This window comes from Schistocerca piceifrons, chromosome X (assembly GCF_021461385.2).
Source record: "Schistocerca piceifrons isolate TAMUIC-IGC-003096 chromosome X, iqSchPice1.1, whole genome shotgun sequence".
Classification (NCBI taxonomy): Eukaryota; Metazoa; Arthropoda; class Insecta; order Orthoptera; family Acrididae; genus Schistocerca; species Schistocerca piceifrons.
The window spans coordinates 607,131,883-607,158,192 of record NC_060149.1 but is presented as its reverse complement, the minus strand read 5'-3'; the positions used below and the strand labels follow the sequence as shown (position 1 = coordinate 607,158,192).

Genomic DNA, 26,310 nt, shown 5'->3' with positions numbered 1-26,310 from the left:
CTGGAAATGGATGCCACTGTCTCCATGTTGCTGATATTCCATAGGATTACTGGTGGCAAGGCGATGTTCTGCAGCAGCAGATTTGCTCGTTTGTTGTGTGTGTGACACGCTCAATACACCGACCCTCAAAGGCGCTGATAGCCTGACCAATGTATGACATGGCACAACTGCAAGGAATACGGTACACACGCACCTTACGAAAACCAAGATCATCATTTGTAGCACCTAAAATGTTCCCTAATCTTAGATGGTTAGCGAAAAACATATTTCATATCATGGTTCCGCATAATACGACCAATTCTGTTGGAAATGCTACCTGCATAAGGCAGAGAGGCCGTAGACTTTGGTGCCACATAGTTATTTTAGTTATTTTCAACACTCATCGGAGTCACTGTTGGTCGATAGCGCAACGCCAGTTTAATTTGTCTTTCACCATAACCATTCTGTCGAAACGTGACTTCGAGATGGATTAATTCAACTGAAAAACTTTCAGGGCATGAAATTTGTTGGCCCCATATGAACAAAGGTACGAAGTACCACTTCACGCTGAGCCGGATGGTGACAGAGGGGCAGAGTTAATGCTACCTCACCCGTTGGTAATTAATATTCACTACCAACAAGTTCTGACGTTGGTCATGTTTGGTTGTGTGGCAACGCTAGTGTCTACTTTGCGTGTGTTGTCCTTACGTCTTACGCCCCGCATACAGAGGTTTTCAGTTTCCTTGCACAGCGCTCTCTCGTTGCATACGTGTCTTGAAAATGGTGGGGTATGCTTCTGTCGAAATATAGGCGGTTGTCGAAGACGTCACTCAGCTGCGTAAATTGTTTTAACGTTTTGTACTCGGGGGGAAACAGAAGTTCCATATCTCGTGTGTTTTTGCAGGAAGAGTGGTGAAATATTTCTCAGGATGTAGCTAGCGATCTGTATTGTGACATGCTTCGTGACACAGCTTCCTGTTTAGCTGCTAAAGGATGTCCTGCTACACCTCAAACATTCGCCTTGTATGTCCGTAGTACGTTTTTGTTTCTTCAAGAGCAGGTCATTCCTGGTTTGTATTAAGATCTACTAGCCTTGTTAGGTTTGATACATCTGCAGCAAAACAAATAGATTTCTTAAGCCAATATCGTTCATCAATTTATAAGATTATTAACGACGTATATTAATATGACTGGGTCTAAGTGGGTTTCAGATTACAAATCCTAAAATGCATGTTTCAATCTGCATCGGTCTTGTGGTTTTTTTCCTTTAATTTGTCGCTACTTTCACCTCTGGCAATGATTTGATAGCGTAAAACAAACGAAGTTATGCCATGGTTTCGAGTCCACGTTTAACTGTAGGTTCCCCCATAACAGGCTAGATAAGTCAGTACATTCAGGTAAATACAAGGGCGTTCTACCTTCAATAGTAATAACTTAACCTCATTCGAACAAGCCTCGGAAAGCCCAACGGTACTGACCGACCGCCGTGTCATCCTCACCGGTAGGCGTCACTGGTTGCGGATATGCAGGGTCATTTGGTCAGCACACCGTTCTCCCGGCTGTTGTCAGTTTTCGTGATCGGAGCCTCTAGTTCTGAGTCAAGTACCTCCTCACTTGGCCTCACAACGGCTGAGTGCACGCCACTTACCAACAGCGCACGGCAGACCTGGACAGTCGCCTGTATAAGTGCTCGCCAAGCCCGACAGCGTTTAACTTCGTTGATTTGACGGGAACCGGTATTACCACTGCGCAAGGCCATTGTCCACCTCAAAGAAAAACGTGCCAACTAAAACACTGCGATTTTCAAAACAATCTTCTGGTTGAGGACATCTTTACCTATTGACTACTGATAGGCACTAGTATTGTTTGTGATAAGTATTTTGCCTTATCACTTTCACATAGCATCAACGTGGAAAGGTACATTGTTTCAGCATCAGGGTGAAATGTAGAATGGTCAATAATGCAGCGGAACGTAGACAAAGTAACCCGCATGACTAAATAATTATGTACATAACTCTTTAAGGGGTAAAATGGCTCAAAGATGTATGTCTCTGAACGAATGAAAACATGAAGCGAGTCTTGAGAGAAGTGCGAAAAAGAGAGGTGACAGGAAATAATACATGGGGCAGTCAGATGATACAGACTTAAAGAAGTAAGTGAACTGATCATTGTTCCAAAGGTAAACGCCATAACTGTTAATACATTTATCCCACTGTGAGACAAGACGGTTAATGACTTCGTGGAAAAATGTTTGTCGTTGTCTACGGAGTCATGGGCCTACTCAGGCGTAACTTCGTCCAAAGAAAATCGACGGCCACGAATATCTTTCTTGACGGTTCCAGAAATATGGGAATCGCATGGGGAGGGATCAGGACTGTATGGAGGATGTGTAAGGGCTTCCCAGCGAAACCTCTGCAGCATACTCGAAACAACATTGGCCACATGTGAGCGTGCCCATGTTTCCTGTCATATCACTAAATATTGACCGTTCCTTTAGGGGCACATGTATATCTCCTGACAATAATTCAAGCGCAAAACCTTAGCGTGGTATTTGCACTGTTCATCTAGCTAGATCTTGGCTTTGCATAATCCTACGAAGCCCGTCCATATGCTGCCAAGGTTGTTTCAAGTACGCTGCAGAACATCCTCCATACAGTGCCGGGCTCTCCCTATGCAATTTCCATATTTTGGAACCCTTAAAAAAGACATTGGTGGCCGTCAATTTGCTTCGAACGAAGAGGTGCACGCTTGGGTACAATAAAGGTTCCATAGGCAAACAGAAACATTTTCCAGGAAGGCAATGACCGTCTTTTCTCACAGAGGGATAAATGTGGGAGGGTTGGAACTTAAATAGTGGCAACTATTCATTCACAACCGATACAAAAGAGTTACATGTTTGCACCTGTTACTGTCCTTCAAAGTAGCCACCAAAGTTGTATAGAACCCGTTGCCAGCGATGTGAAAGGCGTAGTATACCGTTAGCAGAGCATGTTCTGTTGATGGTGCGAATGGAGCGGTCTACTGCCTGCCGAATCTCTGGAACAGTTTTGAAGCGTATGCCACGAAGCCAAAACTGAAACGCCAATCCAACGAGTGGCGTCATTTGGGTCGCCGCGAAAGTCGAAAGTGCGTCAGAGCCCCAGTATCGTGAAAGTTGCGGTGATTCTCGTGCACGACTGTGAGGGTGTTATCCTAGCGCATTACGTACCTCCACGACAGGTCGTCAGTGCACAGTATTGCTGTTCGTTTTGGAGCATCACCTGAGACCAGCTTTGCGATAGAAGTGGCGACACTTTCTGCGCAACCCACCCATCATTTTGCACGACAATGCGCGGGCGCATACAGCGCAAGCTGTAGCTGCTATGACCGCTCGATGGGACTGGGAAGTACTGTACCATCCACCCAGATTTGAGTCCTTGTTACTTTGATTTGATTCCGAAGATGAAGGAACGACTTCGTGGCATTCGCTTCAGAACTGTTCCAGAGATTCGACAGGCAGTAGACGGCTTCATTCACATCATCAACTGAGCAGGCTCTGCTATCGATATATTACGCCTTCCACATCGCTGGCAACGGGTTCTACACAACGTTGGTGACTACTTTGAAGGACAGTAACAGGTGCAAACATGTAGCTCTTTTGTATCGGTTGTGAATAAATAGTTGCCACTATTTAAGGATCGACAGAAGCGTCCGATCCAACGCGTCGGCTTTGACCCGTGACGTAAGGGTGTTGTCGTGTGTGACGTCATGACGGCGCGGAGTTTGGTTTGAGTGTGGCTGTCTCCAGTTCTGTTTTATCTTATTTTATTTACTTTTCTGATCTGTTCGTTCTATCTCGTGAGATGTTTTTTAAATATAAAAACACTTATTACTTATTTTAATTATCTATTTCCTCGAATTTCTGTTTTAGTTTATTATATTTATCTTTCTGATCTGTTCGTTCTATCCCATGAGATTTTTTTTTTAAAGACAAAAAACACTAATCAGCTACTGAAGCATCTTTATCTTCTATGGGTTGCAGGGGTTACGACCCTTGGGGAGGTGGGTGGGTATTCATGCATGGCTGTCTTCACTTACACGTTGTAGCTACGCAAGGCGTCTAAATTTGTTTATATTTAGTTTGCCCCCCACCCAAAACACCCCATTTCCCGCGCTTGTCCCGTTAGTGTCATTAGGCTTCTTGTGGCAAGTGTGTGTGTTTGTTTTTGTTTTCGCCATATTTGTGACGTCATGGGTCAAAGCAGACGGGTGGGATCGGACGCTTCCGTATTTCCCTATTTAAGTTCCAACCCTCGTATTAACAGTTACGGCAATTACTTTTGAAATAATAAACAGCTGACTAACTTTTTTTCCATCTTCATCGTTTTCATTTGGCCGCCCCTGTAAATACAACCGGCGGAAGTAAAATATTTTCATGTGTATAGACTGCAGCGAGTGAAAATTTGTACTAAGGCCAGGAATCGATTCCGGGTATCCTGCTTACTAGGCAGGTACGTTAGCTACTAAGCCACCTTGACACAGCGGTTCACACAACTACACGGATTACCCTGGCACGTTTCTCTCCCCGATCCAAATCCGCACTGCCACCCCAGTTTACTTTGAACTGCCGCTTACATGCGAGCAGCATTGCCGAGGCTCTCCATGTTCTGGAATAGCAGCTCAGCCTCGAAAGTGTGTGTGTATGTGTGTGTGTGTGTGTGTGTGTGTGTGTGTGTGTGTGTATTATCGTATCTGTATGAGACCAGTAAATCTGTATGAGACCAGTAAAGTCTCTGAAATTGTGTCATTTCATTTGTAAAACTACTTATGTAGGCTGCGAATGTTGATGCGCCCAAAGGAAATATGCAATTACAACCACTATAAAAAATGCGGCAATATATCACAAAGGCAACTAAACAAACTAAAGTAAATAACTCAAACGGATGCGAATCTTCCCAAATAAGAGACTCACGACGAAGATAAAACTCGTAAAGTAGCTGTGAATCGAAATCGATGTTCCAAAAGACGCGAGAATACTGTAGTTTAGGGATGTTGTAATTCTGTAGCAAGAGACGGAGGTGTAGACAGCAAATGTGGAATAGAAAAATGTGGGAGGGAGAGAAGTTGCGTCTGAAGCAATAGAAAAAATGTGTAACTTCATATTGTTATATAGCAACATTCGGCAGAAAAGGAGATACGTCTGCCAGGTACTAGAGAAACAATACAAATACACTTCTGAACACGAATAATGGTTCAAAATGGTTCAAATGGCTCTGAGCACTGTGGGACTTAACTTCTGAGGTCATCAGTCCCCTGGAACTTAGAACTACTTAAACCTAACTAACCTAAGGACATCACACACATCCATGCCCGAGGCAGGATTCGAACCTGCGACCGTAGCGGTCGCGCGGTTCCAGACTGTAGCGCCTAGAACCGCTCGGCCACTCCGGCCGGCCACGAATAAGGGATTAGCGAGTTGAATGTCAGCTTGCCTCCCGACTGAGTAGACCAACCATGTACCCTAAGTTAAATGTCTTTATTTATTTAGAAGTTTAAACTTGAAATTACATAAAAAAGGAATTACTAATATCAGCAGAATATTTGTGCGCCACACTATGCCGGTTCAGTAATTTACAATGCGGCGGTGTAATCCTATCTCTGAAGTGAATTACAAGAGCGCACATTAGCAACCATAAACAACGATGGTCTGCAATCATAGATGGAAGCTGACAATCGCAAAGCTATAACTGACGTACCGATAAGAATACCTGAAATAGATGTCGTCATGTGTACCGACAATATCTTTCATGAAACTTTGTTAGTGTTATCACAATATCTCACTAATCATCGCTTGACTCGTATCCTGGTCATGGGGTTGTCTATGTTATTCGGGAACTGAAAAATACATTTTTTGCGAAGGGGCTGTGACATGAAACGGATAATACCGAGAGGAAGTTTTAATTGAGAGTTTGCGAATTACACTATTAGTATTAGTGATCATTCTTTCTTGAAACCTGGAAGACGCTGAATTGTACAGAATATTGTAACTTCCTGTAAAGAATGCCTCAACGAGCTACAACGTTTAATATAATTAAAATGATAATGCAAGGAAGGGGTAGAAACGCAACGTAATATCACTTTGAACCATGGGTGGAGAAGATGTCGGCCGTCGTGTTTTCAAAGAACTGTTGCACTATTCTCTTGATTTAGGATAATTTGTCTCGAAAGCGAGACGGGATGTGAATCCCGCTCCTGCATTGCGTAGCCACTGCGGCACGGTGCTTGCTGGGACAATGCATGGTCAAGATCTAGCTAAATGAACCGTGCAAATACGACATTAAAGTTTTTCGTGCCAGTTGGGTGTACGAAGAGGAATGGTCAAGATTCAGGGATATGACAGGAACGTTCACTTGAAGCAAAAAACTTCATATGGACATACGCCTTATTCCGAATGGTTTCTGGGGTAGAACACATCTAAATGTATATTGTTATTTATTTTCTGTGTCATTTAATACATTGTCAGGTTTACATATGTACGACAGTTAGAAAAAAGTACAGCATAAGTTTTTGCAAACATCAGTTGAAAAATACGTATCTGTAATACATTCACGTGTAAGAACTATGGTAAACGTTACATTACTGCTGTCGTACAGTTTACAATATATGTTCGAACGTCCCACCGGCAACTTCAATGCATTTGTGCTCTCGTGGGAGAACATGTTTTACTTTCCCGAGTACCTCTGCGCGTTCCCTGATGAGGGCAGCAGCTATCATGATTCGAGCAAGCAGTTCACTTCGTCGTATTCGCCTTTCGATTTTACACCTGAGACTTCATCCAACCCCTTAAACTAACATCTAATGGCGTAAGGTATGGCAATCTTCGTGATGAATTATTTGTACTACCCCGACAAATACGTGCCAGCCACTACCCCAAAAACAAATGTACTTTAAATGTATTCTACCCGAAAACTCTTCAGAACATGGTATATGTCCATATGCAGTTTTTTGCTCTACATGAGCGCGCCTGCCTATTCCTCCTGAGACACCCTGTATTTTTAAGCAACAACAGCATTATAAGGAGTTACACGACCTTCTGAGGGAGAATAGGTTGATCAAGGAAGCGAAAAGTACGAACGAAGCCCAGGAGAGTTTTACAGGGCGACAATTATTGAGCTATATGAAAAAAATGTGAATTAGCTACAAACTACGGCGTGCACAAACTTTATTCAACATGTAAACGTCACTACTGATACTCGGATGTAGGTTATGACACGTTCGGCATGCCTGCCATCATTCGTGATAATGAGGCGCAAAAGAATAGCGAAATTCTGCATGACCCGCTGAAGTGTCGGAACATCGATGCTGTCGATGACCTCCTGAATGACAGTTTTCAACTGAGAAATGGTTTTGGAGTTGTTGCTGTACACCTTGTCTTTACTATAGCCCCACAAAAAGGAGTCGCAGGTGTACAGATCCTGAGAATATGGCGACTAATCGAGGCCCATGCCACTGGCCTGTGGATACCCCAGAGCCAGAATGAGGTCCCCAAAGTGCTCCTCCAGGACGTCCAACACTTTCCTGCTTCAATGCGATCGAGCTCCGTCTTGCATGAACCACATCTTGTCGAAATCAGGGACACTTAGGATAATGGGGATGAAATCATCTTCCAAAACCTTCACGTACCGTTCGGTAGTCAGTGTGTCATCATGGAATATCGCACTGATTATTCCGTGACTGGACACTGCACACCACACAGTCAGTGGTTGGGGGTGGAGAGACTTCTCGATTCCAAAATGCCGTTTCTTAGTTCCCCAAATGCGCCAATTTTGTTTGTTGAAGAACCCATCCAAATGAAAGTGGGCTTCGTCGCTAAACCAAACCATACTGCTCATACTAATTCCCATCATGCCCCTCGGCCAACAGTGCAGTTTGAACGTCCTAGCGCAAACCGTCGAGAAGTTTTGACGATTTTATTTCATATAGTTCAATAATTGTCAACCTGTACGTGCAGATAAGAAAAAAAAAATGCGTGTTGCTGGACGCTCCTGTAGGGGCTGTACTGAGGCCGTGGCAAGATAGTCCCCCGCCAACATCGCAGCCGTGGAGGGGGCGCAAAATGTGAGTTCTCCTGTCCCTTTTATTCCTATTTTCTTCCTACGAAAAGAAGCCTTTTCCTCTGCCTGCGAGTGTAAACGCAGTTATTTCTGCAGTATCATTTTATACAAGCAGCATCCTAAAGAAATAACTACTATCGAACTAATAAATGACTACTATCGAACAGACGTGTATCCCTAACATGCTTTTGTGGAAAGAGTGCGCTTCTTTCACACAGCTGTCCCCTCACGGCTCGCTCATGTTCAACCAAGCGTTCTTGCTGTCAATTGGTGATGATGTTGTAGAGTCTCAATGGTTGGCGAGCGGGTACTGAAACATATATGCTAATTTGACCGATTTTGCAAACTGAGGACTGGAATGTGAAACTGTTTGTTCAGTTTGAACCTGGTATCTGTGTCATACACATGCCGGTTTCTAATGCTTCCAGTTGTTTCACCGTTCAACTCTTCTTGGCTATTCAGAGAAGACCGCATTGTACATCACGCTGATGGCGTTCCTTTAGAAAAGATCACCAGAAACTGACTCAGTGTTTTGCAGTCTCTCGCTGCGTTCTCTTTATATAATCTAATTGCAGCATTTTTGCTTGATTGGGAAACATATTATTTTCTGCGGTGCTTAACGATGCTTCTATGAAAGCCACTTTGTTCTAAAATATTTATTGTACCCTTATTGTCGAGTAATACCCTACCTGTTTTATTCAGAGCTGGTTCGAGATCAGTCTACCTCGCGAGGGACATACCATTCTGCGGACAACGCTCGGACGCGGCCAAGAATGGTCCGGAAACAAGGTAGGTAAGCAGGTAACAGGACCGAATCCTCCCAAACTGACACAAGGTATGTTGTATTATAGACAATAATATAGTTATCTCTGCCATGTTCCTTATCTCCTTCCCCTACCCCTCCCATGTTTCAAACAAAAAATATAGATTCACTTATGCACGCTTTGTGCGTGACCTTGAGCGGGACTTAGTCGCTGGCGCTGTGCCGACTGGACTTTATCTCAATAAGATAAAAGATAAAACTTTTAAACATACTCACAATACACACTAAAATTTTTTGCATCTTCTACTGTACTTCATATGCTTTCTGTTGCCTGCTTGGAGTATTCATAACGTTTAGAACTGCTACTTGCTTCAAACGGGAGGATTCGGTCCCATCGTTTTTCAGACCCTTGCGGGCTTGGGAGGATCCGGTACCATTTTTCTGACCGCGGGAGGATTTGGGGCTGCGTCCCATCGCTCACCCCACCCCTTCCCTTTTCCCCCTGATCCCGCCCACAGACAATGAGTGCCTTTCATTGGGCTTATCGTAAGACCCTTAAAAATAAATCCAAATGTAGTGATAAAGGAAATGCGTCGCTTTTTCTTCTACAGTAAGTACTACAGGAGTTGTACAAAACTATGAAAACACGGCTAGAAATGAATTCTTGAACTCAGATGCAGATGCTAGTTCAGGCTGCAGGTTGTGCTGTTGTATCTGACAACGCACGGCACCTGTGCAATGTTCGTGTTTCGTTGAAAGCGTCAGTCGTGGTCAGAACAGCATTCTGTGTAGCTGTGCGTGTATTATGTCCAAGATAAGTGAATTCGAACGTGGGCGAATTTTTGATGTTCCTACGGTAGGTGCTTCCGTATCCAAGGAAGCCGAAGTGTTTGGTGTTTAAAGAGGAAGAAGATTTATACCGCACACAGGGAAAGCGGAAAAACATCATCCGCTAAATGTCAAAGATTATGTAACAGTCTTGGTTGATCTGGTCCAATCCATAGTATAGAGTTTGGTCCCCACTTGTGATGCTGTGTCCCAAGATGACATGGCCCCTGTTCACACAGCTCTCATCGTCTAGAACGTGTTCTGTGAGCACGAGGATGAACTGCTGCATCTCCCGTGGCCACTACACTCACGAGATACCAGTATTATCGAACCTTTGTGGTCTGCATTGAAGCGAAGCTTACGTGACCGCTATGCACCTCCATCGTCGTTATCTGAACTTGCCGCTATTTTGCAGGAAGTATGGTATAATACTCCCTTGAGAATCTTACAGGACCTGTAATCATCCATTCCGAGACGACTGGAAGATGTTTTGAATGCCAGTGGTTTTGCTACACCGTATTAGGCATGAAAATGTGTTGCTTTTCGTGTTTCCATATTCTTGTCCACCCCCTGTACACAGACATTTCTCTGTAACAGAAATAAATTTACGAATCTTACTCCAGTGGTGAATATTAAAAGATGAAACACTTCATTTCCATTTAAGGCAACCCTGAGATCTTCAAAAGATTTTATTGAAAGCAGAAAGGACTACAGCTAGTACATTGCTCTAGCGTGAATAAAAATATACTCTCTATTAAACTGAGCGGAACAAATGAAAATATAGAGTTCAGCTATCAGTTGTCCTTTTTAAATTTTATTGGCAGATCTAGATTTCAGCTAGAAACTAGCCATTCTCAATGCAGTATCATTTTTGATCAATGCATGTAATCCCTGTTGGTCTGGCTACATTCACAGTTCATTGAATTAAATTAATTCAATAATTTATAGATTATTTCATTCTCCGTCGTGAAAAGTGGAACTGAAATACAAAGAAATCGTCTAATTTAATACTGACGTGTTATGCATAACACGCTGTTGAACTGCGTAATGTTACATGTGAAGAAAACTCATCAGTATGTAGTTAAATTTAAGAAAATCTGCTATGAAGGAAGGGGGAAGGAAGGCCAGAGTTAAATGTCCCATTGACAGCTTAGTCAGCTGGCCAGAGTGGCCTAGCGGTTCTAGGCGCTACAGCCTGGGGCCGCGCGACCGCTGCGGTCGCAGGTTCGAATCCTGCCTCGGGCATGGACGTATGTGATGTCCTTAGGTTAGTTAGGTTTCAGTAGTTCTAAGTTATAGGGGACTGATGACCACAGCAGTTAAGTCCCATAGTGCTCAGAGCCATTTGAGCTATTTGACAGCTTAGTCATTAGAAACAGAACTCAAACTTGGACTACGAGAAGATGGGGAATTAAATAGGCCATGCTCCATTCAAAGGAACCGTCCTGGCGTTTACCTCGCGCGAATTCGGGAAATCAAAGAAAACCTAAATCCGGATGGGCGGACGGGGATTTGAGACGTTGTACTCCTGAATGCGAGACCAGTGTGTTAACCACTGCTCCACCTCGTTCAGTAATGTGTCAGGAAAGTATATGAAAATTGATAATGGTTAAATTTCTTATGTGTGCATGTGAAAAAGAAGTCTCAAATTTGTGCGTGATACGAAAGAGAAATATTCTATTGATTAGATGATGTGTAAGTCTTACAGTTGCTAAGTATATATACTGGCAATGTTTCTAGCCCTCAACATCGAAAACTCTTTCAGAACTGAGTATAAAGCAACAGGGAGTTTCACAATTTCTTTTACAGACCTTTAGCGGTTGTAGATAGGATTTAGTACTTTGTAGATAAAGTTTTAATAAGGAACCCATTTCCGTTGCGATATAAAATAAGTTTAAAAATCACTTCCAAATCTCCCGCTTCACGGTACGCTCAAAAACTGTGAAGAGGGCGCCGTCGTCAGTCCCTGTTGTATCTATGACATCACATACCGTTTTCGTCCAGCTACGACTATGGTTGCGAGAAACTGGTAGGTTTGCAACTAGAAGTGTTGACTATGGTGTTCTAAGGACGCAGTGCAATCTCGCCTTTGAATTTTAGGAAAGTTGGATAGTCTGTGCGGGAAACCGCATGTAAGTCACTAGAGCGACCCTTGTTGAGTATTGTTCGAGTATCTGGGATCCGCACCAGGTCGAGTTAAAGGAAGACATAGAAGCAATTCTAACATGGGCTGCTGATTTGTTACCGGTAGGTTCGAACAACACGCACGTACTACGGAGATGTGTCGGAAACCCAGATGGGAGTCGTTGGGGGTAAGTCGATCTTCTTTTCGAGGAGCAGTACTGAGAAAATTTAGAGTATCAGCATATGAGCAGCATGACTGCAGAACGATTCTACTGCCACCAATGTACATTTAGCGTAAGGACTATGGAGATAAGATTAGAGAGATTTGGGCTTGTACGAAGACATGTAAACAGCTATAACGTACATGACAAACTGTGTATTGTGTTATAGGACATACACTCCTGGAAATAGAAATAAGAACACCGTGAATTCATTGTCCCAGGAAGGGGAAACTTTATTGACACATTCCTGGGGTCAGATACATCACATGATCACACTGACAGAACCACAGGCCCATAGACACAGGCAACAGAGCATGCACAATGTCGGCACTAGTACAGTGTATATCCACCTTTCGCAGCAATGCAGGCTGCTATTCTCCCATGGAGACGATCGTAGATATGCTGGATGTAGTCCTGTGGAACGGCTTGCCATGCCATTTCCACCTGGCGCCTCAGTTGGACCAGCGTTCGTGCTGGACGTGCAGACCGCGTGAGACGACGCTTCATCCAGTCCCAAACATGCTCAATGGGGGACAGATCCGGAGATCTTGCTGGCCAGGGTAGTTGACTTACACCTTCTAGAGCACGTTGGGTGGCACGGGATACATGCGGACGTGCATTGTCCTGTTGGAACAGCAAGTTTCCTTGCCGGTCTAGGAATGGTAGAACGATGGGTTCGATGACGGTTTGGATGTACCGTGCACTATTCAGTGTCCCCTCGACGATCACCAGTGGTGTACGGCCAGTGTAGGAGATCGCTCCCCACACCATGATGCCGGGTGTTGGCCCTGTGTGCCTCGGTCGTATGCAGTCCTGATTGTGGCGCTCACCTGCACGGCGCCAAACACGCATACGACCATCATTGGCACCAAGGCAGAAGCGACTCTCATCGCTGAAGACGACACGTCTCCATTCGTCCCTCCATTCACGCCTGTCGCGACACCACTGGAGGCGGGCTGCACGATGTTGGGGCGTGAGCGGAAGACGGCCTAACGGTGTGCGGGACCGTAGCCCAGCTTCATGGAGACGGTTGCGAATGGTCCTCGCCGATACCCCAGGAGCAACAGTGTCCCTCATTTGCTGGGAAGTGGCGGTGCGGTCCCCTACGGCACTGCGTAGGATCCTACGGTCTTGGCGTGCATCCGTGCGTCGCTGCGGTCCGGTCCCAGGTCGACGGGCACGTGCACCTTCCGCCGACCACTGGCGACAACATCGATGTACTGTGGAGACCTCACGCCCCACGTGTTGAGCAATTCGGCGGTACGTCCACCCGGCCTCCCGCATGCCCACTATACGCCCTCGCTCAAAGTCCGTCAACTGCACATACGGTTCACGTCCACGCTGTCGCGGCATGCTACCAGTGTTAAAGACTGCGATGGAGCTCCGTATGCCACGGCAAACTGGCTGACACTGACGGCGGCGGTGCACAAATGCTGCGCAGCTAGCGCCATTCGACGGCCAACACCGCGGTTCCTGGTGTGTCCGCTGTGCCGTGCGTGTGATCATTGCTTGTACAGCCCTCTCGCAGTGTCAGGAGCAAGTATGGTGGGTCTGACACACCGGTGTCAATGTGTTCTTTTTTCCATTTCCGGGAGTGTATTTCAGATCCTGTGTTATTAACTGACAATCTTGTCATTGCTATAGAAGTGCATAATGTAAGCAGACTTATATTACTGCCACATATGTACAGTTATCATTTTGTACAAATCGATACACATACAGTTGTTGGTTCCTCCACATCACATGCCACTGATGATGGGTTATGAACCCGAAAACCGGTTTTGAAAGATAAAACAATTCTACTGCAGCTCACGGTTTATTGAAGATGTCTTTTAACAAATGTCTGAAAGCTGCTGAGCTCCAAGCATTCAAGATTTTTATACAGATAGCTGTTTTTCCCTCGTTCTGTTTGCGAGGGAAACTGGAAAGGAAATGACTCGTAGTTGTACAGGGTACCCTCCTCCGCGGACTTTACGGTAGCTTGCTGAGTATGTATGTAGATGCAGATGTAGACGAGGACGTCCTTCGTAACCTAAAAGAGAATCCGACGACTATTACTCTAATCATTGCCCATGCCACGGGCTCATGTAGAGGACACTTCTCAGAGCTCATTGTTTCCGCTGTATGTGTGTACTGTGAAGCGGCATATTGGAAAGTGAACCGATCTTCAGACATATTTACATTCAAACGGTTCATTTCCAGGTATGGGTTCCATTTCAAAATTTTCTTTACTAATTCCCCGTTCCAACTCATAGAAGTCTGTAATAGGAATTATGAAACACCATGTATTGACCATGAGGCATCAGTTTCAGTGGATGAAGTTGACAGTCTACACGATCTTTCTGGAGCAACTGTCGACTTAAGGCATGCCTTATCAACTTGATTTTTGAAAAAAACTTGTTTCACCGCATGAAACGTCCTGAAGTAGTATTGTGTTTTATGTTAAGGCATATCTTGGGTGGAATTTGACCCCGATTTGATGAGGTCTTAATCGAAAAGTGTACATTTCAAATATGTTTATAATAATTAGTACAATATTTGACACTGAAGTCAGTGGCGGCTTGTAACCACACATTCGCAGTTATCTCGCTCACATCGAGTTTGCAGACCTACTTTTACTCAAAACGTTTTGCTTTCCATGTCAGTTTTCGCTACTAATTATGATACAATCTGTGTACGAAATCTGTACATGGGAACCTCTGACGCCCCACTCAGTTCGGCGTTACAACCGGCCCTGGTGGTACTACTATCATGTAAGTGGTTCCGTAGTATGTGCTGGAGTGCTGGATTTCAATTTTTTCTGTAAAATCTCAGAAAATTTGCCCATACGTGCGATGGTGCACCATTTTGTGCGGCTACATTCCGGTCCATATTGGCCAGAATACAGAAAGGTTATGACTCTGTCTTTCCTTTTTATGTTGAATGTTATCAGTCACATTAGAGGTCTCGTTTAGCTTATTGATCATGTACAAAATTCAGTTTTTAGTAGAAAGTTATGTGGGAAAATTATCTCCATTGACTGAAACAAGAAAATGGCCGTGCACTTGCCTGGTGCTTGTAGTGAGGTTCGTTTCAATATTCCGTAGAACCCAGTTCTCCAAATCTGGTGTACACACAGTCCGCCGCGAGCTTGCTGAAAGAATCCATGATCACATAGTCGCCGAAAAAAGGGCTTGAAATGTTGTGTGATGTGGTTGGTGCTTGTGAGGGTACTTGTTTTGGTATAGTCATGCTGCCTCTCGACTGTTCACTCTGCTTACCCGTAGACAAACACTATCTCGGCTTGTTCCCGACATGAATACCGGACTGTTCTGCTGCTTACAGAACGCTGCGTCAATCACACGGCTTGCAACACACAAGGAACACACGGCACGTGGTCAGAGGAACAGTCATTCGTCAGTGCCATCTATCATGGCAACGATCCATTTCGGGAGACTTGTTCATAGGACATTTTTTCCTCCATTTCCAGTCAGGAATTCGTCACTGCAGTTTGTCGGTTTTATTAATGTTCACCCTGTATATGTAACAAAAGAAAATGTATATAACAAACATCGGATGTTCGCATTTCTTTGGTGTACTCCTTTAAGTGGTGGGAAAGGTGTTTGTACAGCCGTTCCATGTAGTTTGTGCACACGATAAGGAGGATCGGTAGAAAATGCATTTTCTTAATTTTTCTAAGATCCACATAACAGTCGTTCTTGCCTGACGGGGATTTAGTTAAGTCCAGCTCTGAGTTTTACGCAGGCGCCTGTGCAATGCCTTACAAGATTTTTGCTAACTTTTCGGTAAGTATATAGGATTATTTTAAACAAAGAGCTGAGAGAATAAGGGGGAAACTTTGCTGGTTTCTTACCCAAGTGTTTATGTAAAACCATAGGACTGGCTGGAGGCACTGCTGGTTGCGGATCACTTTGGTACGTACATCAGCCAATAAGTATGAAAAATAATTCTGACTGGTCTTAAACTGTACCATATAGGGTTTTGATGTATTCAGCAGAAAAAGAAAACAACTGCTGTGTCATTAGAGATTGTACGATGCCTGTCAACCGGAGCAGATATCAAAATGGACTGTAATTAAATAGAGCTTAAGAAATCTTACACTTCCACGTTGCTATTAAGAAACCGTTTACATTTGTGGCATCCTCTGTCAGCCCTGATATCCTGCTGGGAATACCGGACGAAGTCCTCAGTTGGTAATGACATTTTTTTTGTACAAAAGTAAGATTACAGTCCTATGTTCCATCGGCGAAGACGTCTTTATAATGGCCAAGGATGGGGAACGAAATTAATAGTTACCTGTTCGATGCTTTCATTCCATTATGAGCCTGAAGTGTTTGAGGGAAATCACCGACACCCTAAATCTAGATGTCTGGTTAGATATTTTAAACACCCCATTCCACCACCAATGTGACTTTACTTTTTAGCCAAAGCATCACGTCTCTTATTTGCTTTCTCCGACGTGCCAAATGGTAACGAAGAAGAAGTATTCACAAAAGCCATGATAGTTTTTGATATTTGTAGTTGGTTGGTTGTTTTGGGGAAGGAGACCAGACAGCAAGGTCATCGGCCTCATCGGATTAGGAAAGGACGGGGAAGGAAGTCGGCCGTGCCCTTTGAAAGGAACCATCAAAAATGGTTCAAATGGTTCTGAGCACTATGCGACTTAACTTCTGAGGTCATCAGTCGCCTAGAACTTAGAACTAATTAAACCTAACTAACCTAAGGACTTCACACACATCCATGCCCGAGGCAGGATTCGAACCTTCGACCGTAGCGGTCGCTCTGTTCCAGACTGTAGCGCCCAGAACCGCACGGCCACTCCGGCCGGCTAAAGGAACCATCCCAGCATTTGCCTGGAGCGATTTAGGGAAATCACGGAAAACCTAAATCAGGATGGCCGGACGCGGGATTGAATCGTCGTCCTCCCGAATGCGAGTCCAGTGTCTAACCACTGCGCCACCTCGCTCGGTGATATTTATATTAATGCACACAGCTCCAATGGACCACTTAACTTTGAAAGTATGACACGTCGCTTTAAACTTTAGTATACATCATGAAAAACTGCCAGCAAAGTATAATGAACGGGCTGGAAACAACCGCCCTCGTTCATGTCATTTATATTTTACTAAGCTTATTTTTGTGCGCATTCTGTGCCTGACGCCTAGCCAACCTCATCTTGTTCATTGTCAGAAACATGGCAGCAATTGAGGCATAACTGGTCGGTTTCAATTAGAAGGAATGGCTACATAAAATTTATCAGCGCTCCCACTATAACATCTTGGAGAGAAAATGGTAAAAATATGAAAAACTGCGTTTTAAAAGATGTAATCCTCTGATAGAAACGTAATTCCCTCACACGCCGCTACAAACATATACACAGAAAAGTGCTATACGTAATACACACAGTGAAGTGATGTTATTAAAAATGTTAAAATAAATGTAAGATAACAGAACATCAGCTACACTAATCACAACTGTAGCTATTTGCTCTCTCACAACAAAAGGAAAAAAAGACTAGCCATCCCCCCTAGAAACCCGTGAAAATCTTCTGCCTCATAACTGCTGTGCGAGGCTTTGACACAGAACTTCAAATCTATACCGTTAGATAAAAGAGAACTATTGAAGCTGACAAACAGCATGCTAACTTCCTGTCACAATATATAGCAATTTTTGAACAGTGGTAGGTCTTCTAAACGGAGGAGGAACCCTTGCGTTGTAGGTTAGTGTCTTACGTAGGGGCGTATTGAAATTAGTTTCTTGTGCTACAGTGGCCAGGGCAAAACGCACGGCAGAGCTAGGCCGTTGACTTCACTGTATACAGCTTCTTGTCTCAATCTAAACATCCTTTCACCAACAGGCAAATCACTATCACAGTAAGGCGACTGCCGTATAGTACCAGAATATTGTCCATGCATGTAACCATTTGGGTTTCATATTCAGCGATTTCCTTATTTTGCACTTGCCCTGGTACCGAATGCTACCAGGGCTTGCTGAAAAATAATGCCTCTAAATTTTTTATTCTGGTCTCAATATCGGTTGAAGTATTACATGTCACGCGTATTACTCTGTCGACTTTCCCGCTTCGCTGACGCAAGTTGCAACCCACTGCGTCTAGAGGGCTCCGAATTATGGCGTGTTTGTTTTAGCCGTAACTGAGCTCAGAGTACTATACATCAAACAGCTAAACGCAACAGAATACACACTCCTACTGATATGAGAAATAGTTCAGCGTCATAAAGCTTCAACTCATAGTATTAACGAATACCGTATAAAGTCAGATGCCAGACTGAGTTTCATAGGAAGAATCTTAAGGAAATGTAACTCGTCCACGAACGAAGTGGCTTACGAGGCGCTTGGTCGACCGAATCCAGAATATTTTTCGTGAATCTAGGATCCGTACGAGGTAAGACTGATAGGAGAAATAGAGGAGATCCAACAAAGAACCGCGCGTTTCGTCACGGGAACGTTTAGTCGGCGCGAGAGCGTTACGTAGATGCCCAACAAACTCCAGTGGCAGACTCTTGAGGAGAGGCGCTGTTCATCACGGAGAGGTTTACTGTTGACATTTTGAGAGAGCGCATCCCGGGAAGAGCCGGATAATGTATTACTTCTTCCCACATGCGTCTCGCTAAATCACCAGGACAAGAAAATACGAGAAATTAGAACTAACGCAGAGGCTTACCGACAGTCATTCTTCTCACGCGCTATTCGCGAGTGGAACGGGGAAGGAGGGGTCATTTAGTGGTACCAGAGGTACCCTTCGCCACACACCGTTAGATTGATTGCGGAATATGATGTAGATGAAAATATAAAATTTGTGACTCTATGAAGCTCCCTCCAAGTATTGTTTTAATAATTCCGTACCTGACCTCGCGTAAATCGTAATAACACTCACGTGGAAGGAGAGCACAATTTTCTACTTACTTGTAGTCTTGTTGGTGGAGTGTCCTTCGCTGGAGCAGTGGACTGGAAGAAAAGTAGTTGTATGGAATACTTTTTATTAAGTGGTCATGCTATAGAAAACCTCTGTCCTGGCCACGTGTAGCACACGCCAGAGCAAAGACATTCAGTGACTAAAAGGATTCTCATAGTCGAGATTAGTTCGTGGAACTACCTTTTGATACTGAGTTTGTTGTCTGAAATTCGATATCCAACAGAAACAACGTATACAGAACACACGAGGGACGACTAAATCAGAATTATATGGAAAAAACATAAGTTGGTTACAAACTACGACGTGCACACACTTTATTCAACATGTAAACGTCAGTACAGATATTAGGATGTAGGTTATGACGTGTTCGATATGCCTGCCGTCATTGGCGATGGTGTGGTGCAGACGAATATCGAAATTCTGCATAACCCGCTGAAGTGTCGGAACATCGATGCTGTTGATGACCTCCTGGATGGCTGTTTTCAGCTCAGCAATGGTTTTTGGGCTATTGATGTACAAGGAGTCGCATGTGTTCAGATCCGCAGAATATGGCGGCCAATCGAACCCCATGCCAGTGGCCTCTGGGTACCCCTGGGCCAGAATACGGTCCCCAAAAGTGCTCCTCCAGGACATCAAACACTCTCCCGCTTCGATGGGATCGAGCACCGTCTTGCATGAACCACATATAGTCGAAATGAGAGTGTCTTTGGATAATGGAGATGAAATCATCTTCCAAAAGCTTCACGTACCGTTCGGTAGTCAGCGTGCCATCAAGGAATATCGCACCGATTATTCCGTGACTAGGCATTGTACACAACACACTCACTCGTTCAACATCTGCATCTACACGGATACTCTGCAAATCACATTTAAGTGCCTGGCAGAGCGTTCATCGATCCACCTCCACAATTCTCTCTTATTCCAATCTCGTATAGCACGCGGTAAGAACGTACACCAATATCTTTCCGTGCGAGCTCTGATTTTCCTTATTTTATCGTGGTGATCGTTTCTCCCTATGTATGTCGGTGTCAACAAAATATTTTCGCATTCGGAGGAGAAAGCTGGCGAAGAGACTTATCGATCGCGAAATGCGGATTCTCAGTCCCCCAAATGAGCCAATTTTGCTTATTGACGTACCCATCCTAATGGAAGTTGGCTTCGTCGCTAAACCAAACCATACTGCGCATACTAATTCCCACGATGCCCCGCAGGCAACCGTGCAGTTTGAACGTCCTAACGCAAACCGTTGAGAAGTTATGGCAATATTATTTCACGTAGTTGAATAATTGTCGCCCAGTTTGTTATAGGATTCAGTGCTGGCTGGCTTAAGCTTGTTTTTTGCCATTACGGTATTTGCATTAAGCGTTTTAGAAAAAGCGCGGGAAACCCAAATCATAAGGGCTGGACATAGCAACTCCATCCTCTCGACACATTTCAACCTGGTAAAAAGATCTTCGATTACTTCCTCGGTTGAAGGGATGCCGCAAAATTGGGCTTTTGTATCCGACGCTGAAATCCTTTCATTATATTCTGAAATTGGATCAAGACGGAATAAGAACAAAACGAAGTTAAACGAAATGAGCGGTACAAAAGGACAGAACAAAGTGAATTCCAGGTGCGAGAGAGGCTCGCATCCACTGATCACGAAAATCAGTACCAGTTCCTGCGGTCACTGATACTGCGTGTGCCGCTGCCCCTGCCTTTCGGGGCATACTAGTATCGGATCTGCTGATTAGTTAAGATTCATAACGTCATGAGAAAGGCAACTTAATGGTCTTTCCAGTTTTCTCACGGTGCTGTGTCCCTTCGTAGCAGTAATATTTAAAATGGAGATAGTTTCGCAATTTTTCAAACACGTGCGTCGCGCATGGATTCACGAAACTTATGGTAGCGATCTTTTTTTTTTTCTTTTGGCACGAGGAAGACAACATCTGAGACAGAGGTGGTGTGCCCAGTTTGCAGTTGCAAATTATATCTGAAAAACACTGCATAACATTGCCAGTAACATGGGGTTACTATGGAGGCAGAGACTTTGAGACTGGACAACGCGAACTTCAAAAAAATAGGAGACAGAAACTGAAAAGGCTGTTAATTCCATGTTTTAAAACGGTGTGCTCCAAGAACAAAAGAGTGCATCTACAAAGGAGACTGCTTACAAAACATTCGTACAAAAGTGAATACTGTATTTCCCAAACACGCAGGACCCATACGAAATCGGACTAAAAGGGTATATTAACCTAAACTTAGAAGTAACTTATCTACTTTCACGTGTACACCGTAGCCTGGTGCTAAACAAATCGTTGCCAGAATTAAAAGAAGCGATAATGGAAAGGATTGCAGCAACAATATGTGTTTGAACCCCCGACGTTCACAGTAATAATTTACATCTACATCTACATTTATACTCCGCAAGCCACCCAACGGTGTGTGGCGGAGGGCACTTTACGTGCCACTGTCATTACCTCCCTTTCCTGTTACAGTCGCGTATGGTTCGCGGGAAGAACGACTGTCTGAAAGCCTCCGTGCGCGCTCTAATCTCTCTAATTTTACATTCGTGATCTCCTCGGGAGGTCTAAGTAGGGGCAAGCAATATATTCGATACCTCATCCAGAAACGCACCCTCTCGAAACCTGGCGAGCAAGCTACACCGCGATGCAGAGCGCCTCTCTTGCAGAGTCTGCCACTTGAGTTTGTTAAACATCTCCGTAACGCTATCACGGTTACCAAATAACCCTGTGACGAAACGCGCCGCTCTTCTTTGGATCTTCTCTATCTCCTCCGTCAACCCGATCTGGTACGGATCCCACACTGATGAGCAATACTCAAGTATAGGTCGAACGAGTGTTTTGTAAGCCACCTCCTTTGTTGATGGACTACATTTTCTAAGGACTCTCCCAATGAATCTCAACCTGGTATCCGCCTTACCAACAATTAATTTTATATGATCGTTCCACTTCAAATCGTTCCGCACGCATACTCCCAGATATTTTACAGAAGTAACTGCTAACAGTGTTTGTTCCGCTATCATATAATCATACAATAAAGGATCCTTCTTTCTATGTATTCGCAATACATGACATTTGTCTATGTTAAGGGTCAGTTGCCACTTCCTGCACCAAGTGCCTATCCGCTGCAGATATTCCTGCATTTCGCTACAATTTTCTAATGCTGCAACTTCTCTGTATACTACAGCATCATCCGCGAAAAGCCGCATGGGACTTCCGACACTATCTACTAGGTCAATGCAGTATTAGCCGACCGACACGACTGGTTAAACGTAGATCTACAGTACTTTTCTAGATGACGAAATTACACTGGTGTGCAAAACTTAGGGCAAAAGTAGCTTTCGCGTGATATGTCACTGGCAAGTAACGTAGCTCGATGAAACTTAGAGCATACACAGAAACAACTGCTACAGTATAGTGCAGAGGTAACCGAAAGAAATACGCAGTGAAACGAACAAAAATAACTTTATTCAAAGACAATAATTACACTGAAGTCACCGCCGTTCATGATGGTTCCTTGGACATTACAAATGGCGGGACATGGTTTTAAATAGGGTGTGTGATCACTACGGACGGCAGTGCATAGTGTGCAACGTGATATCATGCTGGCCACAAGGTTAGTAAGGAGTTCTCGTGGTAGGGCGATCCATTCCGCCGCCAGCGTGGTTGACAACTGCTGGACTTGGTGGTTCATGTGGACGTGATGTAATGAGTCTCCCAAACGCATACCATCGTGCCCGATGCGACGTAAGTCGGGGGAACGGGTAAGCTTGTCCATTCGCCGAATATCCTCTCGTTCCAGGAGCTCTTCCACCTGCGCAGAACGATGCCGTCGCATCCATAAAAATGAAGTCAGAGCCCACTGAAAAGACACGTTGGGGAAGGAGTACAGCGTCACAATAACGTTGACCAGTGAGCGTACTGTGTTGATGGATTTGGAGGTCAGTACACCCACGCTATAGTTTGTCTTTTCACACCTGGACTACCAGAATTATCATGTTCGGTAATGTTCCTGGGCACATTAGATGTTCCCAACTCTTGTCTTGTGAAGGAACGGTCGACAATCGTCCTGGCTGCCTAACCAAATAAGATATGTACTATTAGATTAGATTAGATTATTTTTTCGTTCCATAGATCCGTGCTGAGGAGATCCTCGTGGATGTGGAACATACTAATAGTATGAATATATACATACATCATTTGTTTCCATTATAAAATTCGTCAATGGAGTAGAAGGAGTTGGCCACTAGTAAGTTCAAAAATGGTTCAAATGGCTCTGAGCACTATGGGACTTAACATCTGTGGTCATCAGTCCCCTGGAACTTAGAACTACTTAAACCTAACTAACCTAAGGACATCACACACATCCATGCCCGAGGCAGGATTCGAACCTGCGACCGTAGCAGTCGCGCGGTTCCGGACTGAGCGCCTAGAACCGCTAGACCACCGCGGCCGGCCACTAGTAAGTCTTTCAGGCTCCTTTTAAACTGATCTTTATTTGTAACTAAATTTTTTATGTTTGCTGGCAAATTATTGAAGATGAGTGTTCCTGAGTAGTGGACCCCTTTTTGAACTAAAGTAAGTGCTTTTAAGTCTTTGTGCAGATCATTTTTGTTCCTGGTATTGTATGTATCAACTGAGTTGTTTGTTGGAAAAAGAGGTATATTATTTAGGACGAATTTCATTAAGGAGTAAATGTACTGAGAGGCAGTAGTTAGTATACCCAGTTCTTTGAAGAGGTTTCTACAGGACGCCCGCGAATTTACTCCACAAATAATACGTATTACACGCTTGTGGACTCTAAAACTTTTGTTTGACTTTAAGAGTTGCCCCAAAATATTATACCATATGACATTATGGAATGAAAGTAGGCAAAGTATGCAAGCTTTTTCATTTTTATGTCGCCTATGTCTGCTAACACTCGAATTGCAAATACAGATTTGTTAAGGCGTTTCTGCAGTTCTGTGGCGTGCTCCTCCCAACTGAATTTATTATCAAGTTGTAATCCCAGGAATTTAAGACTGTCAACCTCTTCTATCTGCTCTTCTTCATACTTTATGCATACGCTGGGTGGAAACCTCTTACAGGTTCTGAATTGCATATAGTGAGTCTTTTCGAAGTTTAATGTCAGTGAGTTGGCCTTAAACCATCTATTAATATTCATGAAAATATCATTAGCAGATCTTTCTAGAAGTACACTCGACATACTATTTATTGCAACACTTGTGTTATGTGAAAACAAAAGGAACTCAGCTTCTGGCAGTGTAACTGATGAGAGATCATCAATGTACACAAGAAAAAGCAATGGTCACAAGATGGATCCTTGTGGGACACCACATGTAATTTCTTCCCATTCTGATGATGACTGATGACTTAATTCACTAGTCCCTTGCACTGACACCCTTTGTTTCCTGTTAGCGAGGTATGACTTGAACCATTTTGCAGCACTGCCCGTGACGCCATAGAATTCTAATTTATTTAAAAGGATGTCGTGGTTCACACAATCGAATGCCTTTGACAAATCACAGAAAATACCTGCTGCTTGTAACTTGTTATTTAATGAATTAAGTACATTTTCACTGTAGGTGTAAATAGCCTTCTCGATATCAGAACCCTTCAGAAATCCAAACTGTGTTCTTGATAATATGTTATTTGTGGTCAGATGGTTGAGAAGCTGCCTGTACAATACTTTTTCTAAAATTTTTGAGAATGCTGGCAAAAGTGAAATCGGTCTGTAGTTTGATGGTATCTCTTTATCCCCTTTCTTGAATAGAGGCTTAACATCTGCATATTTTAGCCAGTCAGGAAATGTCCCAGCTATAACTGACTGGTTACACAAGTAACTTAGAATTGTACTTAACTCACAAGAACAGGCCTTAATTAACTTTGCTGATATTTCATCATAACCACTAGAGGGCTCAATGGTTCAAATGGCTCTGAGCAATATGGGACTTAACATCTATGGTCATCAGTCCCCTAGAACTTAGAACTACTTAAACCTAACTAACCTAAGGACAGCACACAACACCCAGCCATCACGAGGCAGAGAAAATCCCTGACCCCAACGGGAATCGAACCCGGGAACCCGGGCGTGGAAAGCGAGAACGCTACCGCACGGCCACGAGATGCGGGCATAACCACTAGAATTCTTTGTTTTAAAGATTTTATTATGGAAGTTATTTCTTTTGGTGAAGTGAGCGACATATTCATGTACCTGAAGCTATTTGTAAAGGTTAGTTTCAGATATTCAGGGGCATTATTTACTGACAATCCCGTTCTATCAGTAACGGATATAAAGTACTTGTTAAATAGATTTGCCACACTATGCCCATCGGTTACTAATGTGTCATCTACCCTTAGTGAACTGTCAGAAGAGGAATTACGCCAAAGTCTGAACGAAACTTACATTCTTCAAGTACAGTGTTGTGCTGCGACCCTACCTTTGGTCGGAAAATTATTAGTCTTTAACAAAAGTAAGGAAAAGTAGCATGGAAGCGCCATAATGCATTACTTCAAGATCCGCTGGTCGGTAGCCACAATTGTGAAGACATGTGGAGATATGCCAGTGGATTCCGCAGTGAGGGTAGCTGAGCTCAGCGGCAAAGTGCCCGGGTTTTAGTGAAACAAATAGGCAATAGAGGCATATAAATAAGTCTGGATTTTAAGACCGGGGTCACTTGTCATGGCGAGAAGCCAGCATTGCCACCAAGACGCCAAAGCAACGCCAGACAATGAGGCGACTGGCTCCACCAGCTGCAGTCATGGGTTAGAGACCAGGCTGCACCTGCTATCTGCACTAAGTCCTACACGGAACTTGGTGTCAGCCGTGCCGATCTGCTGTCCGTGCCTGCCGACTCCGACAGTGGGTTACTAGTGGGACTCGGCCCCTCAACACGAGCCGCCAGCTGACTACTGTCCGAGGGCAGCGAGTCGTAACCTACACATAGCCGTCTTCGTGTTCCTTCACAGCGACGCGAGAGGGGCGAGGGCCTACATGACGGTGAGGAATAGCGCACAAGCGGGCTCCACCAACACCGACTCAAGGAAGGCCTCGGCGCTTGTTGGTGACGTAACGTCAGCTAGGCACGGCGAACGCCAGGTCTGCTGCAGGCAGAAACGCCTGGGCGTGCTTATCACTATAAATCTCTCATCTTTGGACAAAATGTTTGGTATTGTTTTGGATTCTGCAATTTTATTTAGATGAAAGATTTTCTTACTATCGTAAAGCTACAAATGAAGATCATATCTCTGTACTACCGAACCCTGTCGAAACAAACGTAGATCAATGTGAGAAGACGCTTTGCCCCAATGCAAGCTTAGGAAATTTTACATTCAAGTAACTATATTTGTCGTTGTTGTGGTC

The 26,310-nt window shown here is 44.0% G+C and overlaps 1 protein-coding gene across 1 annotated transcript in view; it reads left to right on the top strand.

The window, feature by feature from the left end:
• Window positions 1-26,310, top strand: part of LOC124723176 (constitutive coactivator of peroxisome proliferator-activated receptor gamma-like) — a 735,979-nt gene that overhangs the window by 512,535 nt on the left and 197,134 nt on the right. The window contains exon 11 of the mRNA XM_047248371.1: window positions 8,775-8,861. Within this exon, the coding sequence (XP_047104327.1) occupies window positions 8,775-8,861 (87 nt within the window). The remainder of the gene's footprint in view (window positions 1-8,774; window positions 8,862-26,310) is intronic.